The 23,810-nt window shown below is 40.7% G+C and overlaps 1 protein-coding gene across 1 annotated transcript; it reads left to right on the forward strand.

Annotated features, from left to right (window-relative positions):
• Positions 1–2,642: 2,642 nt before the first annotated feature.
• On the forward strand, positions 2,643–21,260 carry LOC310940656 (girdin-like; the record flags this gene model as incomplete). The annotated part of the gene is made up of 29 exons (XM_083905645.1): positions 2,643–2,705; positions 2,806–2,897; positions 6,031–6,136; positions 7,524–7,593; positions 7,698–7,756; positions 7,837–7,920; positions 8,080–8,220; positions 8,992–9,173; positions 9,688–9,769; positions 10,398–10,556; positions 10,657–10,803; positions 10,892–11,036; positions 11,188–11,790; positions 11,868–12,073; positions 12,297–12,491; positions 13,218–13,348; positions 13,454–13,595; positions 13,681–13,854; positions 14,357–14,518; positions 14,685–14,962; positions 15,056–15,199; positions 15,570–15,756; positions 15,837–15,982; positions 16,513–16,605; positions 17,431–17,630; positions 18,008–18,088; positions 19,171–19,329; positions 19,498–19,563; positions 20,293–21,260. The coding sequence occupies 29 exons, from the start codon at positions 2,643–2,645 to the stop codon at positions 21,258–21,260; spliced, it is 5,265 nt and encodes a 1,754-aa protein (XP_083761771.1).
• Between the last annotated feature and the right edge of the window lie 2,550 nt (positions 21,261–23,810).

Consider the following 23,810-nt stretch of genomic DNA (forward strand, 5'->3'; position numbering starts at 1 on the left):
GGTCATGCTGAACAAATCTTTTAACAAATCAACCGATTCTAATGATTCAGTATGATCGAAAACAACTGCTTTACAAGTCACGAGTCACTCGTTTGTGTTTGTGAAGTCCAGGCAGTTTCATGCAGCCGTGCAGTGATGACTCAGCCCACGTTGAGGAGGTACGAAATGGAAAACCAACCAAATCGTGTAGTCAAGCCGTGCTGAGGTGAGGCGGTACTATGTAGTGGAAAAGCGCCACAAGTGTTGAGATTAAAAGTCAACTAATATACATATATGTATATATATATATATATATATATACACATACATATACATACATATACATATATATATATATATGTTTATATATATATACATATATGTATATACATATGCTAAACCAAATGCAAATAATTAATCAACAATTATAAATTATTACATATTTTAAGAAATGTACATTCTATATGCTTTTATTGTTCACCATTCTTTATCACAGCGTTGAAGCTGGAACAGCGGAATGACCATGTTTGGAGATAAAAATAAGTGAAGTTATTTGTTTATTTATTTATTAATTTACCTGTAGTGTCTTGCCCAAATTACCTGTCGACTGTTACGAGAGCATGTACTGTTGCATGAATATCGAAAGCAATATTCAAATACGAAACTATATACTGGGACAAAACAATATGATAATAATAATAATTATATCTATGTGTAAAAAAAAAAAACATCTCACATTCAGCATTTCATGACGATGCACTGTTTTCATCCACACTTTGAATTTGTATTTCATAAACTTTTTAACGCACATACAGTACGGGGGCTTGACGTGAGAGCAAACTGCCTATCATCCAATCATTGACTTTGAATTTGAATGACAAGCACACACACACACACACACACACGAGTGTGCAGTATACTGTAGCTTCTACAGTTATCACCTCATCTCATCTCATTGAAAGTCTTTCATCTGTCTTTATAAAAAAAATTACCTTTTTGCCTAATTGTTGTTGTTGTTGTTGTTTATTTCCATATTCACCGTGCAGGGAAGCAGTGGCCGAGCTTTGCATGTAAATTCCAACTTTCCAGCTTAAGGCAAGTTAAATTCAAGACTTTTTAAGATCAATTTTACAATAAACAAGAAAAACAAAGCTGCCCAAAACACATTAGTGAGGGACAACTTTGCCCAACTTTGGTTCCGCTGTTCTTATGATAAAAGTCTACTTCCTGTGTTTTTTAAGATATGCAAGATATATGTATATATATATATGTATATAGTTCAGTAGTTCATAAGTTCAGTCGTGGAGTAAGCAATGACATGACGGAAAATGGAGTACAAATACTAAAGTAAAGTAATTAAGTGTATATGTACTTTAACTTACAATTGGATATGTTGCTCTTTAAACTTTTCTAATCACTTTTTAATTTGCAATAACAATGTAATAAATAAGAGAAAAGCTCAAATTAAATGTTTACCAAGATACATTTGTATTTATCTGAAATATATTGTATCATATGATATCATTTATCACTAGAACTAAATAAGAAGATTTCGTTCCAGGCTCAACCACAGGAGGGCGCTACAGCACCATATATATATATATATATATATATTATACACACACCTGCAGCACCAACTTCAACTCAGGGACCTCAGGTTTATTTATAATCATATGTCAGAATATTTAAGAGCTCGTTGAAAATTACTTTTTTATTTTTGTCTTTTACAAAATAAATAAAAATACGAATAAAATGTGCCCACTTTCACGTCCATGTTGTACTCTGTCCACACTACATGGGTGTAAGATGGAGGGACCACCATGGGTATATATATATATATACATATGTGTGTATATATATGTATGTGTATATATATATATATGTATGTGTATATATATATATATGTATGTGTAAGTATATATATATATATATGTATGTATGTATATATATGTCTATATATGCATGTATATATGTGTATATATGTTTTGTATATGTAATACTATTATTTCCTTGTTGTTGTTTTTTTAATTAAATTATATACATGTATGTATATATATATATGTATTTATGTATATATAAATATATGTATGTATATGCATGTATATATGTGTATATGTTTTGTATATGTATTACTATTATTAAAAAAATGTTTTATATTTATATTAAATATATATATTTATATATATTTTACAATTAAATAAAGTACTTTTGGCGCGTGCCAACTCTTTCTATGACGAGCAGAGATGTTGGGAGGAGGGTGTGTGTGTGTGTGTGTGCGCGAGTGCGCGTGTGTGCGTGTGTGTGTGTGTGGAGGTGGGGGCAGATGCCTTTGCAGCAGCAGAGGACCAGCAGGACCAGCACAGGGATGAGCAGCGCGCTTGTCTCGCTTTTTTGCGGGATCAAAACTGTGTGAATTGTTTGCCACATTATCGCTCGTTAAAAATGCATCCGTGGATTGACTTCCAAAAATAGCCCGTGCGCGCGCACGCGTGTAAAAAACGCCGCAGTAACCGCAGTAAATGGAGTTTTTAGAGCGAGGTGGATGTGGGACGATTTTGGAAGTGATGCGCTTCTGCAGCACCGGTTCTCTTCTTCCTCTTCCTCTTCCTCTTCTAAACATGTAGTTCCTGTGTGTGTGTGAGTTGATCTGTGTGGCGACAAAGATGGAGAGTGGAGTGTTTCTGTCCAGTCTGGGTCAGTTCATGCTGAGTCCACTGGTCACTTGGGTAAGAAGAAGAAGAAGTCATTTGAGAGAGATTTCTGATTCCCTGTTGAACACTGATCTCTCATCATCATCATCATCACTGTTGTTGTGTTTCCCTCCAGGTGAGGACCTTTGTGCCCAACGATGAAGGCTTGCATGTGGACTTCACTGAATTACTGGATGGAGTCTTTCTGAATGACATCATGGCACAAATGTAAGTGGTCTGACCAGAGTCCAGATGGATCATGTTCAGATTAGTAGCCAGTGTTTTCAAGTCTGTTGTACACAACATCTGTCATTAACTGTGAGGGACAAATGAAAGTTTCTATGAAAAGTCACTTATTGTATCCTCTCTTGTTATGACCAGAAAATCCAGGCTGATTATTACAATCTATTTACAATTTATTACTCATTCATTTAAGTTTTTATTGTATATAGAATAATAATACTATTGTTTCTTCATCCCAATGTTTATTTGATTGAGTGAAGTTTGTTGATGATATATCTAGAGCTGCAACTAAATTATTATTATGAGATAAAAAGCTGAATTTATGAGATAAAAACTCGAAATGATGAGGCGCTGAGGCAAATGTGCACTTTTTTCTATCATAATTATGACTTTTTATTTCATGATTATGACTTTTTATCTCAGAATTTTGACTTTTTAATCTCATAACTATGCCTTTATTTCATAATTACGGCTTTTTATGTCAGAATTTCGACTTTTTATGTCAGAATTTTGACTTTTTATGTCAGAATTTCGACTTTTTATCTCATAATTATGACTTTTTATCTCAGAATTTTGACTTTTTATCTCAGAATTTTGACTTTGTCTCAGAATTTTGACTTTTTATCTCAGAATTATGACTATTTATCTCAGAATTTTTCACTATTTATCTCAAAATTTAGAATTAATCTAAAAATGTTGACTTTTTATCTCAGAATTTCGACTATTTATCTATCTAGAGCTGCAACTAACAATTATTCTCAAAATCGACTAATCTGTCGATTGATTTCGCGATTAATCGAGTAATCGTTTGGCCCGTAAAATGTCATTAAGTGTCAAATGTCTCGTTTTTGTCCACTCACTTTTAATGATGCTAAGCTAAAATGAAGCTGAAACAATCAGAAATCTTGTTTTGATCATGAAAGAAAAAGCTCCAAACCGATTAGTTTTAAAGGTGCTTTGTGGTAAAGTATGCAACATTTAGATGTGAAATTGCACGTTGCATTTTAATATCACCTCACCTTTACCTTACAAGAGCGCTGGAGAAAGTTTGTAGCCTTCAGTTAGCATCAAAAGTCAAAAGATGTTAGGTTGTGCTCGTCCAAAATAGAAAAACAACAATTCATTCATTTTTAAGTAATTTGACTTAAATTTCACACACTGGCCCTTTAAAATGTAGAACTATCTGCATCTAAATTGTGATAATCCATAACTGAAGTTCAATATATCTGGGATTATGAGTCAAAATACAGGTGTGGAGATTTCTGCAGAGTAAGAATAGAATTACAAATATGTGTAATTCTCGTCCAGACTCCAGCTATTACATGTTTAAAACCTCTTCTGTTCTGATACAGTATCACATTCTGATCCCAGACGCCAGTAAACAGCGCCGTCTTTGTCGCGTCTGTCGCTTTTTAAATAATAACATCTTTGTTGTCTGCGGAGACCCTTTTTTTTTTTTTCCGCACTTCCTCGTGACTTACAGGTTAAGGTTTTCGCCCAAATGGATGTCGGAATTAGCATGAAACTTGGAGAAGCACAGTCTGATCTGAGGATTGGCGACTGGGAGGACATCATAAAGACTGTCAAGATGCTACTTAAGGGATTATGAATCGCCCTTATGTTCTTATGGGGGGGCGACGACAACTCACCCTAACAAAAACTGACACGTGATCACCTGACACTTTGCAGTTTTATCAGAGATATGATTTATGAGTGTAGATATTCAGATTTTGTCCTTCAACTATACTTAAGGTATTTAAATGAAGACATTCCAAATAATAATATATATATTTCTTTAAACTTAGTGACTAGTACACTTGTAGTTAACACTATTCGCCCCCCTTGGTCACAACAACCAGCAATAAACAATGCTGCGGCGAGGGGAGGGGAAGAAGTGGGATAATCTCATGGATTGGGAGACCCTTTGGGATTAGGGCCTTGCTGATGCTGTTTAGAGGCAGTGGGACACAGATGGAGAGGAAGAGGAGGAGGAGGGGGGGGTCAAAAGCAGGACAAACAGTCCAGACGAAATAATATTTGATGCACAGAGCAGCAAGGTAGCATCTCAGGTGGTTTATATTACAGTGTGTCTGCTTCACAACCCTGGAATATGAATATATCCATATAATATGGATAGACTTCCAATAATTAGAAAAAAACATATGTATATATATATATATATATATATATATATACATATAATAGAATATCTTTATTGCCATTGTACGACAAGTGCATTTGTTATTAGTGCAAAAGATAAGGTAGTAACAAAATATATATAAAATGGACTTTAAATGTAGTAATAAAACACAAAATCCATCATTTTATATTGGATTTTTATCGGATTTTTACTTTTGTATATATTCTATACTTGCGCTACAATTCTTTTTCTATTTCATTCTTGTAAAGTGTAAAGAAACCTAGTTTTTTTAATGCCTATATTCTGTATATTCTGATTGTAGCATATAAAAAATGACTGGGAAAAAAGTACTTTCAATCTAGTAAATTACAGCTTCATGCAACATTTTAAATGTATTTATATTATTTAATTATTATTATTTTATTTAATCTATTTTTTATTATTATATTAAATATATTAATAAATAAATTTTAAAAAAAAGTATTTATTTATATATATATATATAGTTTTTAATTATTATTATTTAATTAAATTACATTTTTTATTATTCTTATTTTTAATAAATTAATAAATAAAATTTATAAATAATAGTAACAATAATAAATAAGTATTTATATTGATATATATGGAGTCCTTCATTTACCCATAGACTTAACTGTGTGACAGTTCAGCTCCAGACTACAGTGACAGATTACATTAGGCTCCAGCCAACAGCCCAAGAATCCAGCTGAAGAAACACTTCACTGGGTTGGAAAGTCTAACGTCGCGTCGTTTGGCCTGAAAACAGTCCTGCTCGGTGTCTGAAGAAGGAATGACGTCGCGCAGGCTAAAGTTAGGAATGAATAGAGACCTCATGCATGTTTTCATGGCGATGGCAGAGTCAAGACTTGTTGTAGTCGCCACTTTCTCTCGTCCCATTTCAATGACTGAAAAACTGTCTATGAAATGCTTTTCTGTTCTGTTGTTTCCCGTGTTCAGAAATCCCTCAGCTTCTCCTCAGGCTGCAAACAACATGAGCAGAGATCCGAGTCAGAGGATCCACAACCTGAACTTCCTCGTCCAGCAGATCAAGACTTATTATCAGGTGACTTTTGGATCTTCCTCAGCAGTTTATAATGTGTTGTGATGTAACACACACAAACTGCAGTCTCTTATGGAAGCTCATTTCTGCCAGAATGAAAAGAAAAAAATAGGTCAAACTTAGCCTTTATAATAGAAATATCCTCAAAGTAAGTGGAAATTCTGAGATAAAAAGTCGGCATTATGAGATAAAAAGTCGAAATTATGAGCTTTAAAGTCATAATTAGGAATGAGATAGGCATTGAGGCGCATGCTCACTTTTTATCTCATAATTATGACTTTTTATCTCAAAATTTCAACTTTTTATCTCATTATTTCAACTTTTCATCTCATAATTATGACTTTTTATCTCATACCTTTGACTTTTTATCTCATAATTTTGTCTATCTCAAAATTTTGACTTTTTATCTCAGAATGTTGACCTTTTATCTCAATTTTTTTACTTTTTATCTCATAATTTTGACTTTTTATCTCATAATTTTGACTTTTTATCTCATAATGCTGACTTTTAATCTCATCCTTTTGACTTTTTAATCTCATAATCATGACTTTGTATCTCAAAATGTGGCTTTTTATCTCATAATTATGACTTTTTATCTCACATCTGAGGATATTTTTATTATCAAGGTTTAGTTTCACCTCTTTTTTTTGTCTGGCGGGCAAAAATGGGCCTCCATAGTCTCTGTGATCTATATCCGACAGAGATTTTATTTTTTTCAACCCCAGCTTTGCGTCACGCTCTCAGTGGATCAGGCGTGCGCGCGGGCGAAAACTCGCTCGTGTCCCTGCAGACGATGAGCTCGTTCCTCTTAAGATGCATGGCCTAAATATCGAGCCAGTTCAACATCTGTGTCATCGGCACAGAAAGCGATGTTAAAGCAGAGCGACACAGAATCATCGTCGTCACGCCGTCGCTGCTAAGTTCGGCAGAGATAAAGTAAAAGAGACACTGATTTCCTTCTGCAAAAACTGTTTCCTAATCTGCTCTCAGTGCAGCAGTGACTGTCGGTTCAGTGCTGCATTAAAAAAAAAGGAGGCTAAGTGATGACACCGGCGCTTAAAGCCTCCCGTACTCGCATGCATTACCACAGAGACACAGACTTGCAGCCGTAAACTGTGCTGCACCGCACAGTTTTGGTGGATTTCACTGCAGCACCGGGGAAACTGGCTCCGTCGGCCTCTCATTCAGAGCACACGGGTGCGTTTGTTGGCCTCGCTTCTATACATGTTTTGAGGCGGCTGCTATGTGCGGATCATACATACGCTCCTGTCCTTTCAGACGGACTGGCTCCAGGCCTAACATATGCTTTATTTAGCCCAGTTAGGCCAAAATGTGCTTCTTTTTTTTTCTTAACCCTTGTTCTTCTCTCTGCTTGTCTTTTTTCCTGCAGGATAATCTGAGACAGTTAATCATGACTCCTTTGCCAAACGTGTTGCTGCTTAACAGAACTCCTTACTGTGGTACGCTCTTTTAAAAACTCTTTATTCATCAAAAGAGTTGCAAAATGAATAGAAAATATAGTCAAGACATTGACAATATAAGAAATAATGATCCTTACTTACAGCACAAAGTCTGGAGGAAATGAAGAAGCTCTTGCTGTTGCTTTTGGGATGTGCAGTCCAGGTAAAACGCACACATTCTTCACCTCTTAAGATGAAGCCAGAGCAGGAGCTGATTTACTATTTCTTTGTGTTTATGTCCAGTGCGAGAAGAAAGAGGAGTACATCGAGAGGATCCAGTCGCTCGACTTTGACACCAAAGCTGCAATCGCTGCACACATTCAGGAGGTACACAACAGAAACAGAAGATAGTCTCTGAGTGTGTTTAGATGCACAAATATTGTATTGTATAATATGAATCTTAGAGTCTGGTTTTAGAACCACTAATGACCTGCAACTATACTATATTAAATGTAGCTTAAGCCATCCCTTCCTGTGTTTTACCAGTTGACCCACAGTCAGGAGAACGTGCTGGACCTGCAGTGGCTGGAGTCCAGCGAGATGAACCCAGAGGAGGTGGAGATTGAGGCCAGAAACATGGCCACACACCTCCGACACCTGCTGGACCAGAGGGACACGCACATGGAGGTGGATATATTATTTTATTGTTGTTTATTTAAACTGAAGCGTGCAACGTTTACATGTAAATGTAAATTAGAATCTAGAAAGTTTTGAGTTGAGATAAGTTGGGTTTTGAGTTGAGTTGAGATGAATTGAGTTGAGATAAGTTGGGTGTTGAGTTGAGTTGAGAAGAATTGAGTTGAGATAAGTTGAGTTAAGTTGAGATGAGTTTAGTTGAGTTGAGTTGAGTTGAGATGAGTTGATTTGAGTTGAGTTGAGTTTTGAGATGAGATGAGTTGAGTTAAGTTGAGATTAGTTTAGTTGAGTTGAGTTGAGATGAGATGAGATGAGTTGAGTTGTTGAGATAAGTTGAGATGAGTTTAGATTAGTTTAGTTTAGTTGAGTTGAGATGAGTTGAGATAAGTTGAGTTGCTTTGCGATAAGTTGAGATGAGTTTAGTTTAGTTTAGTTGAGATGAGTTGAGATAAGTTGAGATGATTTGTGTTGAGGTGAGATTAGTTTAGTTTAGTTTAGTTTAGTTGAGATGAGTTGATTTGAGTTGAGATAAGTTGAGATGAGTTGAGATACGTTGAGATGATTTGAAATGAGTTGAGTTGAGATGAGATAAGTTGAGCTGCGTTGAGATGAGTTGAGTCGAGGTGAGATGAGTTGCGTTGTGATAAGTTGAGTTGAGATAAGATGAGTTGAGTTGAGATTAGTTGAGTTGAGAAGACTCTACTCAGTGTGTACAGTGTCATTTCTAACCTCTTATATTCCTCTCTCATTAATTCCCTGCAGACTATAGCGAAGCTCATGCAGGAGAAGGAGGGCATGGTCAGTTTGCTCAGTAGTCCCATCAGCCCACAGTCGGGCAGCTTCTCTCCCAGCATTCAGCAGCAGCAGCAGGCCGGGTCTCAGCAACACCTGGCTGTGGAGCTCGCCGGCTCCAAGGCCAAGATCAGGCGACTCAGACAAGAACTGTGAGTATCGAGCGGGTTCAAAGAGCAAATATAATTCAGCAGCATCTCAGATAAAGAACACGCAATTAGTCTATGATTATGGTCAGAACTTTCTAGTTTAAGTTTATCTTGTGGTTTATTGCTGAAAAGGTGGCCTGTGTTCTGTGGAGCTGCCAGCAGAGCGTGAATGAGAGGCAGAGAGAGAGAGAGAATAGAGAGAGGGATACTACAGCATAAGAGACGCCCGGGGAGTTTGGCCCACATTTTTGTCGGCTTGGCAGGTTGCATGGTTGTGCACTAACACTGACCCACATTACTCTGCATTCTCTGCAGCAGCACACACACACTCACACATACTCACGCACAGCCCACTGTAATCCATGGTCTGATCAGGATCTTAGCTCCATCTTTGACCTCCATCCCCATCTTCTCAGCCGTGTAGGCCTCATAGTATATAAAAGTATTGCCACAAAGTTGTAAACAGTGCACTGTTATTTACGTGCTCGCTTCTTCTCTCTCTCTCTCTCCACACCAGAGAGGAGAAGAGCGAACAGATGCTGGACTGCAGACACGAGCAGGAGAACATGGAGACGGAGCTGAAGAGGATCCAGCAGGAGGTTTTGAAGTTATTGCGTCTTATTCTGACCGCGAACCGCGGTGACCTCCTGACCTCCACTGTGCAGATTACACGCAGATTAATGCACGGCATACTTTGCTGCAGAGCGGCAAATTTAAGCCACTGAACATGGAGATGCATGTAAATCTCGTGGGTTTATCTAAACGGGAGATGTAAAATTGTATTTATATGCTTTGTGGCTTGGGTTTGTTGTGCTATTTAGCATGGTACATGGGTTTAATATATAACGGAACAGGTTTGGCCACTTAAACTAGGTCATCTGATCACTGTATGCACTGCCAATTAAGCATCATCTTTGTCTGCTAACTGTTTTGGTAGCAGCCAATAGCGTTCAGTGGGTTTGTCATTTTTCTTAAGTCTTAAAACCAAAACAGTGATTTTTAAAGACACATAAATATTCATGGTTGTAATCCTCTGAGGTGTAGTTTGTGTATGCAACCCCTGTTCACGTAGATTGGGTTATTTGAGCCTACGTAATTCAAAAAATATGAACAATGACATGAGATAACTAGTCAAAAAAAACACATTGGGATGCCACACTAGGCTAAAATCAAGCTCAAATTAGCAGCTCTTGCTAAAACTCTGTCTTCTGAATGAACCTTCGCCAGAACGTCCAACTGCTTGGGGACGCACGTGCAGCCCGAGCGTACCGCGACGAGCTGGACACCCTGCGAGAGCGAGCCATCAAAGCGGACAAACTGGAGAGCGAAGTGGGCCGTTACAGAGAGCAACTGCACAAGCTGGAGTTCTACAAGACCAAAGTGGAGGCAAATGCTGAGGATAAATGTTCTGTTTTTTTTATTTCTCATTTGTTCAGAACCTTGGAAATACTGAGAAAGGCTTTGTGTTTGTGTGGGTGCTCTTCAGGAGCTAAAGGAGGATAACAGGGTGCTGCAGGAGACCAAAGAAGTGCTGGAGGATCAGTTGGCCGGCTGGAGGGCACGTTCAGATAAACTCCACCAGCTGGAGAAACACAGTCTGATGCTTAAAGCCCAGGTCCATGACATGGAACAGGTCAGAGCAGACATGGATGTTAGCCTTGTGTATTAACATTCCGCTCGGACCGCGTTGTTTTCCGATCACTTTGTGTTTTTCACTTCAGGAGAGAGAGGCCGATCGGAGGCGCGTTGAGGAGCTGCAGGAGGAAAACCTGACGCTGTGCTTGGATCAGAGGAGAAGCATGGAGGAGTCACAACATCTGGGGTGGGAGTTAGAGCAGATCTCCAAGACCACCGAGAACTCCCAGGGTAAGAAGGACTGGTGTTAGGATGAAGTAGTGACACACCATGTTCATGAAGGAGATGGATGATGAGATGGTAGAAAGGAAAAGCACTTTTTTTTCAATGAATCTAACATTAAATGAATCAGAAATACACTCTATACATTCTTTGTGTACAGGGCAACAGACCCTGAGTATGGAAGTGAGTGAGAGGACCCGCAGTCAGATGTTGAGGCTGGAGAAGGAGAACCAAGGTCTCCTGAGGACCATTGAGGAACTCAGAGCAGCTTCTACCACACACAGTCACCACTGTGAGTGTGACCGTGTCACCTCAGGGCTCCACACCGGCTCAAATACAGAAAACGGCACTGATGTATTCCCACACAGAACCGCGATGCAGCAGAGTCTGAACGGCGACTCAAACTCCCATCGGCCACCACCAGACACGGTGGGAGTCCAAAGTGAGATCATGGATCATCCTCGCCTCCATATTCAAGAAAGGGGACAACTCGAGAACACGGGCAAAGACGGTCATTTCAAAGAGCTGATGTCCGACCTGGAAGTCTTAGAAAACATCCACAACAGGCTCCATTGTTTTGTGGGATCATGTGATCATTCCCCGGGCTCCAAGAGCAGCAGTCCCTGCCACGACGGCATCTTCACAGGACAGCCAGCGACTTTAAGGTCCTCCTATGCCAGCAAGCACATCCAGAGGTTGGAAGCTAAGTGTAAGACTTTGGAAACGGTTAATCAGCAGCTGCAGACTTCTCTGGACAACACTGGTACATAACTGTCAATCAAATACCGTAAAAAATTGAACTTTTGGATTAAACTGCTAATGAATGTATTTCTGCTGCAGACCGTAGAATCCAACGTCTGGAGGCAGAGGTGCAGGAGCTGGAGGCAGAGAACCAGAGTCTTCAGGCCTCTTTCGAGGAGCTTCGAATATCTGCGAGACGCCTCGAGCAAGTGGAAACGGAGAAGCAGAGGCTGGAGCAGGAGACGATGGCTCTGGAGAAGGACAAGAGGCAGCTGGAGAAGGAGAACCGGCGACTTCGCCAACAGGTAGCAAAGTTGAGCATAAAGTTGTCAGTTGCTCGTCTAAGGAAGGATTATACTACTTTGGGGTCACTTAGAAATGTCCTTATTTTTGAAGGAAAAGCACTTTTTTTCATTGAATATAACATTAAATGAGTCAGAAATACACTCTACACATTGTTAACGACTAATCTAGCACTTTTTGCACTTGCATTGCCTGTAAATAAATAGACTGTTCCCTCTGTGTCAGGCTGAAATCCAGGAAGCCAACTTAGACAGCAGTAATGTCTGCATGGCCAGCCTGGAGAAGGAGATGCGCTTGCTCGTGAAGGAGGCAGAGGGCTTAAGGGAGACTGCTGAGAGGGTCAAAGGCCTGGAAAGAGACAACAGGGAACTGAGCAAGCAAACTGCTATCGACCAGAGGACCCTGGCCACGCTCAGAGAGGTGAGGGCAGGACGCGCATGCTGTCGAGCTAACGCTGACTGACAAAATAAATCTGCCTCGACCTGTTCTGACATTTCCCTGATGTTCCCTTATAGGATGACTACAGGTGCCTGTGTATCATGGTGTTGATACACATACAGTATCAATACTTACCTAGTCATGTGTTTGGAAGTTGTTCCTCTGTTTTGATTGAAAGCTTTCATTCAGTTGATGTCCTTATGTGAACTTGAACCATAGAAAGGATTCTTCTATTATAATAATAATTCTAATAATAATTAAAAATGGCCGACATCATGTTTCAGTCAAGTTCGCATTGGTAGACGTGTTCAGCGGCGGTCTGCTCCAGTATGGCGAGGTTATATCGCGTTTCGTGTTTCGTGGCGAGTCATTGAAATTCGGCGAAATTCCAGATGGTTGCCGTGGCCACTCCCTATTGACGCGTTTTTTGTGTTGCTGCGATAAACACCCTCAGACAAGTTCGCCAAATCCAAGATGACCGACTTCCTGTTGAGTCAAGGTCATGGTCTCAAGAGGATGTTTTGTTTGTCTTGGGCCGAACAATGTTCCCTCCAAATTTTGTGAAATTTGGCGTAACTAAATTTCCATTATTTTATTTAAAAAAATGTCACCAGTTCGGATCGAGCCAATTTTCGTACGTTTAAGGTTGTCATATTTGAGATCAAATGATGAGTAAATGAAATTATTCATGTTCCTGTCTATCTCCAGGAGCTGGTGAGTGAGAAGCTTAAGACCCAGCAGAGAGACAATGACCTGGAGAGGTTGACCCATGAGCTGGAGGTGAAGGTCCTGAGCCAGGAGAGCACAGAGCAGACTGAACATGAGTCCCCAGACAACAGGTGCTCAGATACTGCTTTCAAACTTTGTCTATTCAATCCTGCAACCTTAACATGATAAGGAATGAGAAGTGTTTCAATGCCAATGTCCTTCTTTACTCTATGCAGCAGGGTCAAGATGCTGGAGTCAGAGTTGGAGTCGTCTTTGAAAGACTCTCTTCACATCAAAGAGGACAAGATCGCTGCTCTGGAGGCTCGTCTGCAGGAATCCTCCGCCCTGAACCAACAGTTGCGTCACGAGCTCAGAGCTGTAAGTATTAGTACTACGAAAAGCTGAAAATAATGATTTTCTTTTGGCAAATTCAAGTACTGTGACTCTTTTCCCCATCACACAGGTGAAGCTGAGCTATGAAGCTCTGCAGCAGAGGCAGGAAGAGGAGTGGCCGGCGTCGAGCCCCAACCCTCCTTCACAGGCCAGCAAAGCAATAAGCGAATGGCTGCGTGAAAGCCAGGAGGCCACGAAGGAACTGCTGAAGCTCAAAGATCGTCTCATTGAAGTGGAGAGGAATGTGAGTCAAAGCCAAAGCTAGAGAATAACCTCTGTAGACCTATTAGTAGAATTATGTCTGCTACAGTCTAGCCATTGTCAAATAAGTTCACACAATGCTGACTAAGGAAGAAGCACACAGCGTAAGTAAAGCAAGAGTAGCTGAAAGAGAGTGGCTGAAAACACAAAGAGGAACCCGTGAAAACGATTCTGGTGTGGATTCTACTGCTAAAAACAAAGCTGGACCTTCAGTAGAAGGTGTTCTGGATGCAGTGTGGACAAGTGATGCTATATTAAAAGACAGATTTACAATATATTAAGCACAGAAGCATCATAGCATCAGAATGCAATGCCTATCTGTGTGCCTGTGCAAGGTTAGGGATGGCGAACCCATAAAACTGCACTGTTTTGGAAGTCCACAGGGGGCAATAGCGGTTCAGCACTGGAGTTTTAAGGTGTGTGGTGGGTTATAAACATCCTCTCTTATCCTCTCTTTACACTGTATCTGCACCTCTTGAATACAGAATGCAACACTGGAGGCCGAGCGCCAGGCTATGCTGGCGCAGCAGAAGCAGCTGGAGAATCAGTCTGACAGTCAGCAGGCTCAGATCCTCGCCCTTCAAAGACAGGCGGCCTCGCTGCAGGAGAACAACACCACCTTGCAGACACACAATGCTAACCTGCAGGTACCAGAACTCACAGTATGTTGTAGCACAGTAATGCTACAGTTCATAGTCCTGTCTGTGAAGAAAGGCTTGCCAAAGTTGGCCATGGTCTTGTCTTGATGATCGCTCAAAGCTGCTGCAGACATTCAAACCATATTGATCCCAATTCAACTTTTTTCTGCTCTAGGTGGAGAAATCCACGCTGAACTCACGGAGCGCCTCCCTCATGGCCCAGAACGCTCAGTTGCAGCAGCAGCAGTCGGGGACGGAAACCGAGCGGGACATTGCCATACGCGAACGCGAAGAGCTGCGCGGCGTCTACGAGCAGCTGCTGCGGGATCACGAGCGCCTCGCAGCTCTGCACGAGCGCCAAGTCATGGAGGACGAGGCCCTGATGGGCAGACATGGCTGTCTGAAAAACGCTCACCGCACTCTGGAGCTGGAGCATCGCACACTGCAGGACAGGTGGGGGGGTGGAGAATAGGCAGAGCTCTGTCTATTGGAGTGTCCCGGGTATGAGATTCCTGTATTTAATGTGTGTTTTGTGTCTGGCTGTAGATACAATAACCTGCTGCAGCAGCGAGTCAAGCTAGAAGACCTGGAGAAAGCCCTGAGGGAGGAGCAGATAAGGATGAGTCTGGAGAAAGAGCAGCACAAGAGCACGGCGGCTGAATGCTGCCGACTGCGCGATGAGAAGGACTGGTGAGCAAGCTCACTCTTCACAAACTTTAGCACTTTAGCTGCTAGTTTCAGACATGTTTTCTGGACACAAATGTCCACAGAAGTCACTCTGGAGATTCTCCTACCCTTGTTGTTGGGAATCCCTCTCACCGATGTGATTATCATGTGATTGGCAAACTTTGGAGAAGATCCGTGCGCCAAATATCCACATATTACCTGGAGGTCATGACTGAAAACAGCTACGGACACCACACATGATCATCTACAACAGGGTTCTTCAATCCTGGTCCTGGGGACCCACCGCCCAACATGGGTCCCCAGGACCAGGATTGAAGAACCCTGATCTACAGCATCAAACACATCCTGATACTGTCATCACTGTTTTTCCCAGGCTGAACCAGACATACCGCCAGCTCCTCAACGACAACGAGTCGCTGACATCCGATCACAAGGAGCTCAAGAGCCAGCTGAACGAGGCCAAGCTGGAGCACACGTGGCTGGAGGCCGACTACTCCAAGCTCAAGAAGGAGTTTCAGCAGCTGGACATCGCGTCCGCAAAACTCGGCAACCAGTGTGAGGTACGGACGCGAGCTGGCGCAATCGCGAACGGCCTCGTAAATCTGTCCTCTTTCACTTACGCCGGGTTGTCTTTTTTTAGCTGCTGAGCCAGTTGAAGGGCAACCTGGAGGAAGAGAATCGCCACCTGCTCGGCCAGATCGAGACCCTGATGCTGCAGAACCGAACGCTGCTGGAGCAGAGCATGGAGAGCAAAGATCTGTTTCATGTTGAGGAGCGACAGTATATGTAAGCAGAATATTGTGTAATACAGTGGTGCGGTGTCAAGAAAATGTAGCATCTGTTGTGGAAATGGTCAATCTTCACAGGAGTGATCTTTGCTGGAGAAAGACCCCGAGCAAAGTGAACACACAGCTCCCCCTTCGTATTCCTCCAATAGACAAAGACTCTACCTTTTCAGAAGGAGCTTTCACACCTCCTTGTCTATTGTAGGTATAGGGGAGCTGGCAGGAAGGTTCAGGCTAGACACAATACACAATATACAATACATTACACACAAAGGACCTGGTATTCTGTACTGGGTGGCTATCGGTGATGGGCAAATGTAGCTCTGGGACGGAGAAGTTGAATTTTACCATTACACATCTAGGAGGATCTAGCGTGTTGTTGTCATTTGAAGCAGAATGTGCTATTTTTGTAAATGAGCCCACACATTAAAGCTGCAGTGTTTTAAATATCTTCAGACGATGTAGGACACCAGAAAACCCTGGATCGGGGCGTGTAATTGATGATCTATTTTCGTGCTTATCTCTGTTCAGCGACAAGCTTAATGATTTGAGGAGGCAGAAGGAGAAGCTGGAGGAGAAGATAATGGACCAGTACAAGTTTTATGAGCCCTCGCCTCCTCGCAGGTGAGTCGTCTGCAAAAGTGTCAACCATGTTATTGTGTTTGTTGCCAATGAATAACTGACTCTGGCAATCAGCGGCGAGTTGTTAACCTTGTTTGATGGCTGAAAAGCAGTGTCATGAGAGCAGCGATGTGAAGGGGTCACCTATCCAATTTTTGGGGGTATTTTCCATTAAAAGTCACACTTTTATTCATCAAAAGAGTTGCAAAATGAATAGAAAATATAGTCGAGACATTGACAAGATTAGAAATAATGATTTTTGCTTTCGTCAAAGAACCAGTCAGCTGTGCTAACATCATTGCACAAGGGTTTTCTAATCATCCAATAGCCTTCTAATGCGATTAGCAAACACAATGTAGCATTAGAACACTGGAGAGATGGTTGCTGGAAATGGGCCTGTATACACCTATGTACATATTCCATTAAAAACAGACGTTTGCAGCTAGAATAGTCGTTTACCACATTAACAATGTATAGAGTGATTCATTTAATGTTATATTCATTGGAAAAAAAGTGCTTTTCCTTAAAAAATAAGCATTTCTATGTGACCCCAAACCTTTGATAGGTAGGGTATCTACTGTTGAATACTTCCATTCTGTCTGACTTCCCAATACACATTAAAATACAGAGGGCCATCTCTTTAACAGGTTTAGTCTTTATAGCTGGTTTTCATTGCTGACTAATGGGACTTAGTTTCGTCTTCTTGTCTCCTAAGCTGTCCCTCACAATGCCTTACCTATATTGGTTCCAGTTATTCGATTACATAATGTGCAAATGGGTCAACTTGTTTTATTTATACTGTATCTGTGCCTCGCTCGCTTATTCCAGACGTGGAAACTGGATCGCGCTGACACTGAAGAAGCTGTTGAAATCCAACAGCAGGGAGCATGTGAGCACGGGCCGCCCCCCCACGCCCACGCACTCGGGCGCCGCGGAGCCGCCGCACGCGTCCCGTCACGACAACAGCTCGGACGGCTCGCCGTTCACCTCGCCGGGCGGCGCCGCCTCACCCAGGCGGAACAGTAACAGTAAGTTGTCGGACGACGTGCATTTTCGTCCGCACTGAACATCTTCAAACACGACATATTAAGGGTTAACACACAACTCAAAAGTTACCTTTATATATATTGTGCGTTCTGTCCGATCTGTCATTCCTCATAAATGCATGATGTGTGTGAACTTTCCTCAAACACTAATGTGTGTCCCTTGTGTCTTTCACCTGTGTTGTACTTCTTTATGCCCTTCCTACTTCCTGACACCTTCCTCCCTTGTCTTTTCCTTCCCTTCCTGTCTCTCTCTCTCTGTCTGCTTGCATCCTTCACCTCCCTCCAATCATCACCTCCTCCTCGCTCACGTGTCCGTCCGTCCGTCCGTCCGTCCGTGTTTGCGGCGAACAAAAACAAAGCAACACTGAGAATGTTTCCCCGTATGAGGAGCAGGCTGAAGGACAGAGACAAAGTCAAGTCCATCTTCCGTCGATCCATGTGTAAGAAAGACTGTGGTGCAGTGTCTTTTAGCTCCTAACGTGATTAAAATTCACATTTTTCTCATCTGTCACATCACACATAGCATACTGATAATATTATATTAGCTTAAATTGGAGTTGTCATCATCAGAGTGTAAAATTGTGTTAAATAATGTGTCCGTCCATGGCGAAATTCAGTCATGACACTAATTCAAAGTGGGAAGAAGCTCCAAAATTTGACTGAATTTACCTTTTGGCTCGTTCTTTTGAAAAATCCCATTAGCCACATACATTTCAAAATGGCCGCCATTTCCTTTTACATCAGAATTTCATTTCCTTGGCCGATTTCAGTGATTTTGGTATCAAATGATGGGTAAAATTTCTCATTTCTAAATAATAAATCCTTTTTATATCTCTATCTACCATTTATTCAGAATATTTTCTAGAATAATGTCCAAAATATGCACAAACACAACATTATTCCAGCAAAACGTTTATTCCAAATATCCAAAATACATACATACAACAAACAAAATGTTAGCAACAAATAGCACATAGCATTTTTCCACATTCACATCTATAATGCGAATAAACCTTAACTTCATTCTCCATATGAGATATAAAAAGCATTTCTAATGTATTAATTAGAATTTTCACCTATCATTTGACATCAAAATCACTGAAATCGGCCCAGGAAATGAAATTCTGATGTAAAAGATGGCTGGAAATGGCGGCCATTTTGAAATTTCCGTGGCTAAGGGACGGGAAGATTATTTTGCTAATCTGGTCTGTTAATTCTGATATATTAAGACTATTTCTGTCACTCAAGTAAGACTTTTGTGTTGGGAGAGAGTTACTAACTTCAGTTTCTGGTTTAAAAAGGGTTTGTTGTCATATACTTAAGCTAGTGTACACATAAGCAGTGTACTCAGTAAATCCAAAACAACACAGATTATTTACTGATCTATAGAGAGTGGTTTTGTCTTCATGCTTTCAGCACCACAAAAGCAGTGCCTCATAGCTTCCCATTGCATTACTACCTCCGACCTCGTCCTCCTCCACCTCCTCCCATATTTCTACCATCTCTCACTCCAACCACGCAGCCATGAGCAGCTTGGCCTCTCCCGCGGCCTCGTGGGCAGGGGCTGACATAGAGGGGGAAATGAAGGGCCCACTGACGTCATCCCTTACCACCTCCATCTTGTCCATTCTCCATCAATCCACCACTCCACCGTCGGGCCGGTCTGAGCTGTGGGTGACAGGTAGAGGCATCCATGAACCACGCGTTTGCTTGGCGTCATCTTCATTAATTTGAAGTTAGAATAAAAAACAGAATAGTATTTTTTTTTTATTTTGTAGTAGCAGTAGCAGGATGTGTTGAAAATATGACTTTGAGGACCGTTCAGTGATTATTGTTTTATGTCCCGCAGATAAGGATTCGAATGATAGTGCTGTGCCACTTGGATTTGAGGACAATGATGAGCTACAGAATCACGGTAAAGCCTCATTTAGATGAAACGGCAAGCATACAGATGTATTACCAGCTGAGGAATTACAGTAAATCCATCAAATCGTCATCATGACCTTGTTTTGTATTAATCTCCAGGCCAACAACTGTTACTCCAAGACTTCCCTCTGCTGCCCCTTGTCGGTCATTAACGATATTAAAGCTTAACGCAGTTGACAGATGTTGTCGTGGCTGGAATTAAAGTGTGTGCATATACAGTACCGTTCAAAAGTTTGGGGTCACTTGGAAATGTCCTTATTTTTGAAGGAAAAGCAATGAATATAACATTAAATGAATCACTCTATACATTGTTAATGTGGTAAACGACTATTCTAGCTGCAAACGTCTTGTTTTTAATGGAATATGTACATAGGTGTATAGAGGCCCATTTCCAGTGTTCTAATGGTACATTGTGTTTGCTAATACTATTAGAAGGCTATTGGATGATTAGAAAACCCTTGAAAACCCTTGTGCAATGATGTTAGCACAGCTGAAAACAGTTTTGCTGGTTCTTTGACGAAAGCAAATATCATTATTTCTAATCTTGTCAATGTCTTGACTATATTTTCTATTCATTTTGCAACACTTTTGATGAATAAAAGTGTGACTTTTAATTGAAATACAAAAAAAGTGTATAGGTGACCCCAAACTTTTGAACGGTACTGTGTATGCTCATGTACTGGAAAACTCTTTAGTAAACATCATAATCTATTTCCAGCTCCGAGTGGCGCCCAGAGTCGAGCCCACAGTGAGAGCAGCGGTGAGTTCAGCATGAGTATGGAGAACGAGCCCTGGTCAAACGGCAGCAGCCCTGTCCAGCAGCCTCCGTCGCACCATTCGTCCTTCTCCCACCAGTCGCCCATCGACGCCTCTACCCCTCAACACAAGAGCAAAGCTTCTACCATTGCCATCAGTTCAGATCACCAGCCTGTACCGAAACAGAAAGACCCGGGGGTCTCTCAGGACTTCTGGCTCACGAGGGGTACAAGGAGCATCCGGAAGGGGTCAAGAGGAAAAATGACACGGCGCTCATCAGATTCAGGCGGAGCCAAATCGGGCTTGAGCAAAACTGAAACCACCCACGTGTCAGTTTGCTCACCGCTCACTGTGTTATATGTGCAGGGGAAGTCGTCGTCAATGTCCGGGTGCCTCAACTGCTTCTCCACCCCGCTTGGGAAAGAGAGGAGACTCAAAGGGCCCAGGTCACCGAAAAGCCTCCCCCGAGCCAGTAATGTCATATCGACAGCAGAGGGCTCGTCGCGGCGCTCCAGTGTCAACAGCGACTGCAGGGCCAAAGCTCAGACGGACTCTCTCCAAGCCCCAGTTTCAGAAGGGAGTCAAAAAGAGACGGCAAGTCCGAATCAACAACCACAACCAGACACTAAAAACAATGAACGCGAGCCAGTTCCTCCTCTTAAACCTCCCAGAGACCCAGCAGTTGTCGTCCTCGCCGACTGCTCCAAGTCCCCCGTGCAGGAGTCACTTGTCGGCTCCTCGTTCACTTTCAACTCCATCTTCTCAAACACGATCTTCAGCGATTCTGCGACCACCAGCGACCTGGACGCGTGTGACCATCACCAGACGTCCCTCTGTCCACCTCCGGTGCAAAGTGGTCCAGCACAGACGCCGCTCGATGTCGATAATGCTGAGCTGGATGAGAAGGGCAAGTCACTCACACCTGCATGAAGGCAGCGACCACACCACTGAATATTGTTTATTTGCCTAATTTTCCCTCGTCTTCCACGGTGTTTGATAGTATGTCGTCCAAAAAAGTCATACTATACTATGTCGTCTGAAATTTGACAAAAAGTCATAGTATAATATGTTGTCCGAAATTTGACAAAAAAGTCATAGTATAGTATGTCGTCTGAGATTTGACAAAAAAGGGGGGAAAAATTGCCAAAATTTGACAAAAAAGTCATACTATGGTATGTCGTCCAAAATTTTACAAAAAAGTCATAGTATAGTATGTCGTCCAAAATTTCCCAAAAAAGGCATAGTCCTCCAAAATTGTACAAAAAGTCATACTATGGTATGGAAGGGTTCTGTGTACTCGAAGTTCCTGGTATTTTGTGGTGAAATCATTGCTGGAAATGAGCCTTAAAACACAGCAGGAGGTTGGTTGCAATGCCCCAATTTACCACCTGACGGCACACCCTTCAAGTCTCTGTGAATATACTGCGTTCCATTATCCAAGTGTCTATATCCTTATCCTTGTGTTGAATATTCAAACGTTTAATACTGTTTGTTCAGATTTCTGTCACATTGCTGTGACAGTGGTAACTGCTGGTTTCTTAAGATATCTGTGCTGTTGTTGTTTTCTCGTTAAAAAGGGACAAACTTGACAATATGAAGAATTCCAATAACGTCCACATAACTCAAGGTTCCACATATTTGTTCTGGTTGTCAGGTAAAATTTTGTGTAATTATAAAATAAATGACAAACTTTGTATGGGTATATAATATCTATTCACCAGATTTTGCACAGGTGCTGCATGATAAACTGAAATAAGGGATATTCTGTTTTTGTTTACCTTTACTTTATCACACTGACATTCCTGACTCATGTATAATTGTGTTTTTCTTTTCATGTCTGCTGTTTTTATTTATTCCCATCCGTCTGCCAGACAGAGCATTAATGTTAACTTATTATAAGTTGCTGTTTTTGTGTCCCTTAGATTTGAATTCAACCCCCAGGACAAAATGTGTAAAACTAGCAATAAATAGATATGGAATAGGATATGTTGATAAATGTTTGTTTTCCCCTGGAACATTTCACTATTGATTATTTTGTTGTTTGTAATTTTTTTTTTTTTTTTATGTTTAAATTATTTTAAACATTTTTATCCTGTTGTTTCACTCTAAAACTTGTTTTAAGTCATTCTTTATATATTAAATGTTAATTACTTAAATTTTGTCTCACCTTTATTGTGGTAGGTCATCTGTTCAAAAGCAATGCTTTTAATTTTTAAAGGGTAAAAAAAGGGGGAGTTAAAGAGGGATAATTCCTATGTTCTTGCGAGTACAATTTTGTATTTATTTTATTAATTTTATTGTTTGTCTTTTCACCAGCTGATGTTTGGAGTGAATGAAGTTTTAAATAAAGCATTCTGAGCAATCAGTAAAGGAGCCACACCGTTATTCAGCCATGAGATATAGTAAGAGCTTCCCTGTTTAGTTTAAAATAACCATATATATAATGTAAAGGAGCTTTGTTTGTGCTCCTTTTGAACATGGAATAACCAATGTGTTTGATAATGTGCTGGACAAACACTCGTCACGCCCACCTGTTCCTATGGGATGTAAGCAAAATCACGCAAGTAAATGCGGACGTGCTGCATTTTTGGTGGAGAAACATGGATGTCGTTAAAGGTATGTTGTCGAAATTTTGAAAAAAAAAAGTAATAGTTTAGTATGTCTTCCAAATTTTGTGAAAAAAGAGGTACTGTAGTGTGGCTTTTTTGTCAAATTTTGGACGACACAGTTTAGAATGACGTACTACATAGTATAGTGTGACGTTTTTGTCAAGTTTTGGACCAAAAAAACGTTTTTCAAAAAAATTGTCAGATTTTGGACGACATAGTATAGTATGTCGTTTTTGTCAAATTTTGGACCAAATTTTTTTCTCAAAAAATGGCCACATTTTGGAGACATAGTATAGTATGACGTACTACATAGTGTAGTATGATGTTTTTGTCAAGTTTTGGACCAAAAAAACGTTTTTCAAAAAAATTGTCATATTTTGGACGACATAGTATAGTATGTCGTTTTTGTCAAATTTTGGACCAATTTTTTTTTCTCCAAAAATGGCCACATTTTGAAGACATACTATAGTATGACGTACTCCATGGTATAGTATGATGTTTTTGTCAAGTTTTGGACCAAAAAAACGTTTTTCAAAAAAATTGTCAGATTTTGGACAACATAGTATAGTATGTCGTTTTTGTCAAATTTTGGACCAATTTTTTTTTCTCCAAAAATGGCCACATTTTGAAGACATAGTATAGTATGACGTTTTTGTCAAGTTTTGGACCAAAAAAACGTTTTTCAAAATAAATTGTCAGATTTTGAACAACATAGTATAGTATGTCTTTTTTGTCAAATTTTGGACCAACTTTTTTTTTCTCCAAAAATGGCCACATTTTGAAGACATAGTATAGTATGACGTACTACATAGTATAGTATGGCGTTTTTGTCAAGTTTTGGACCAAAAAAACGTTTTTCAAAAAAATTGTC

This window comes from Microchirus variegatus, assembly GCF_963457635.1.
Source record: "Microchirus variegatus genome assembly, chromosome: 19".
Classification (NCBI taxonomy): domain Eukaryota; kingdom Metazoa; phylum Chordata; class Actinopteri; order Pleuronectiformes; family Soleidae; genus Microchirus; species Microchirus variegatus.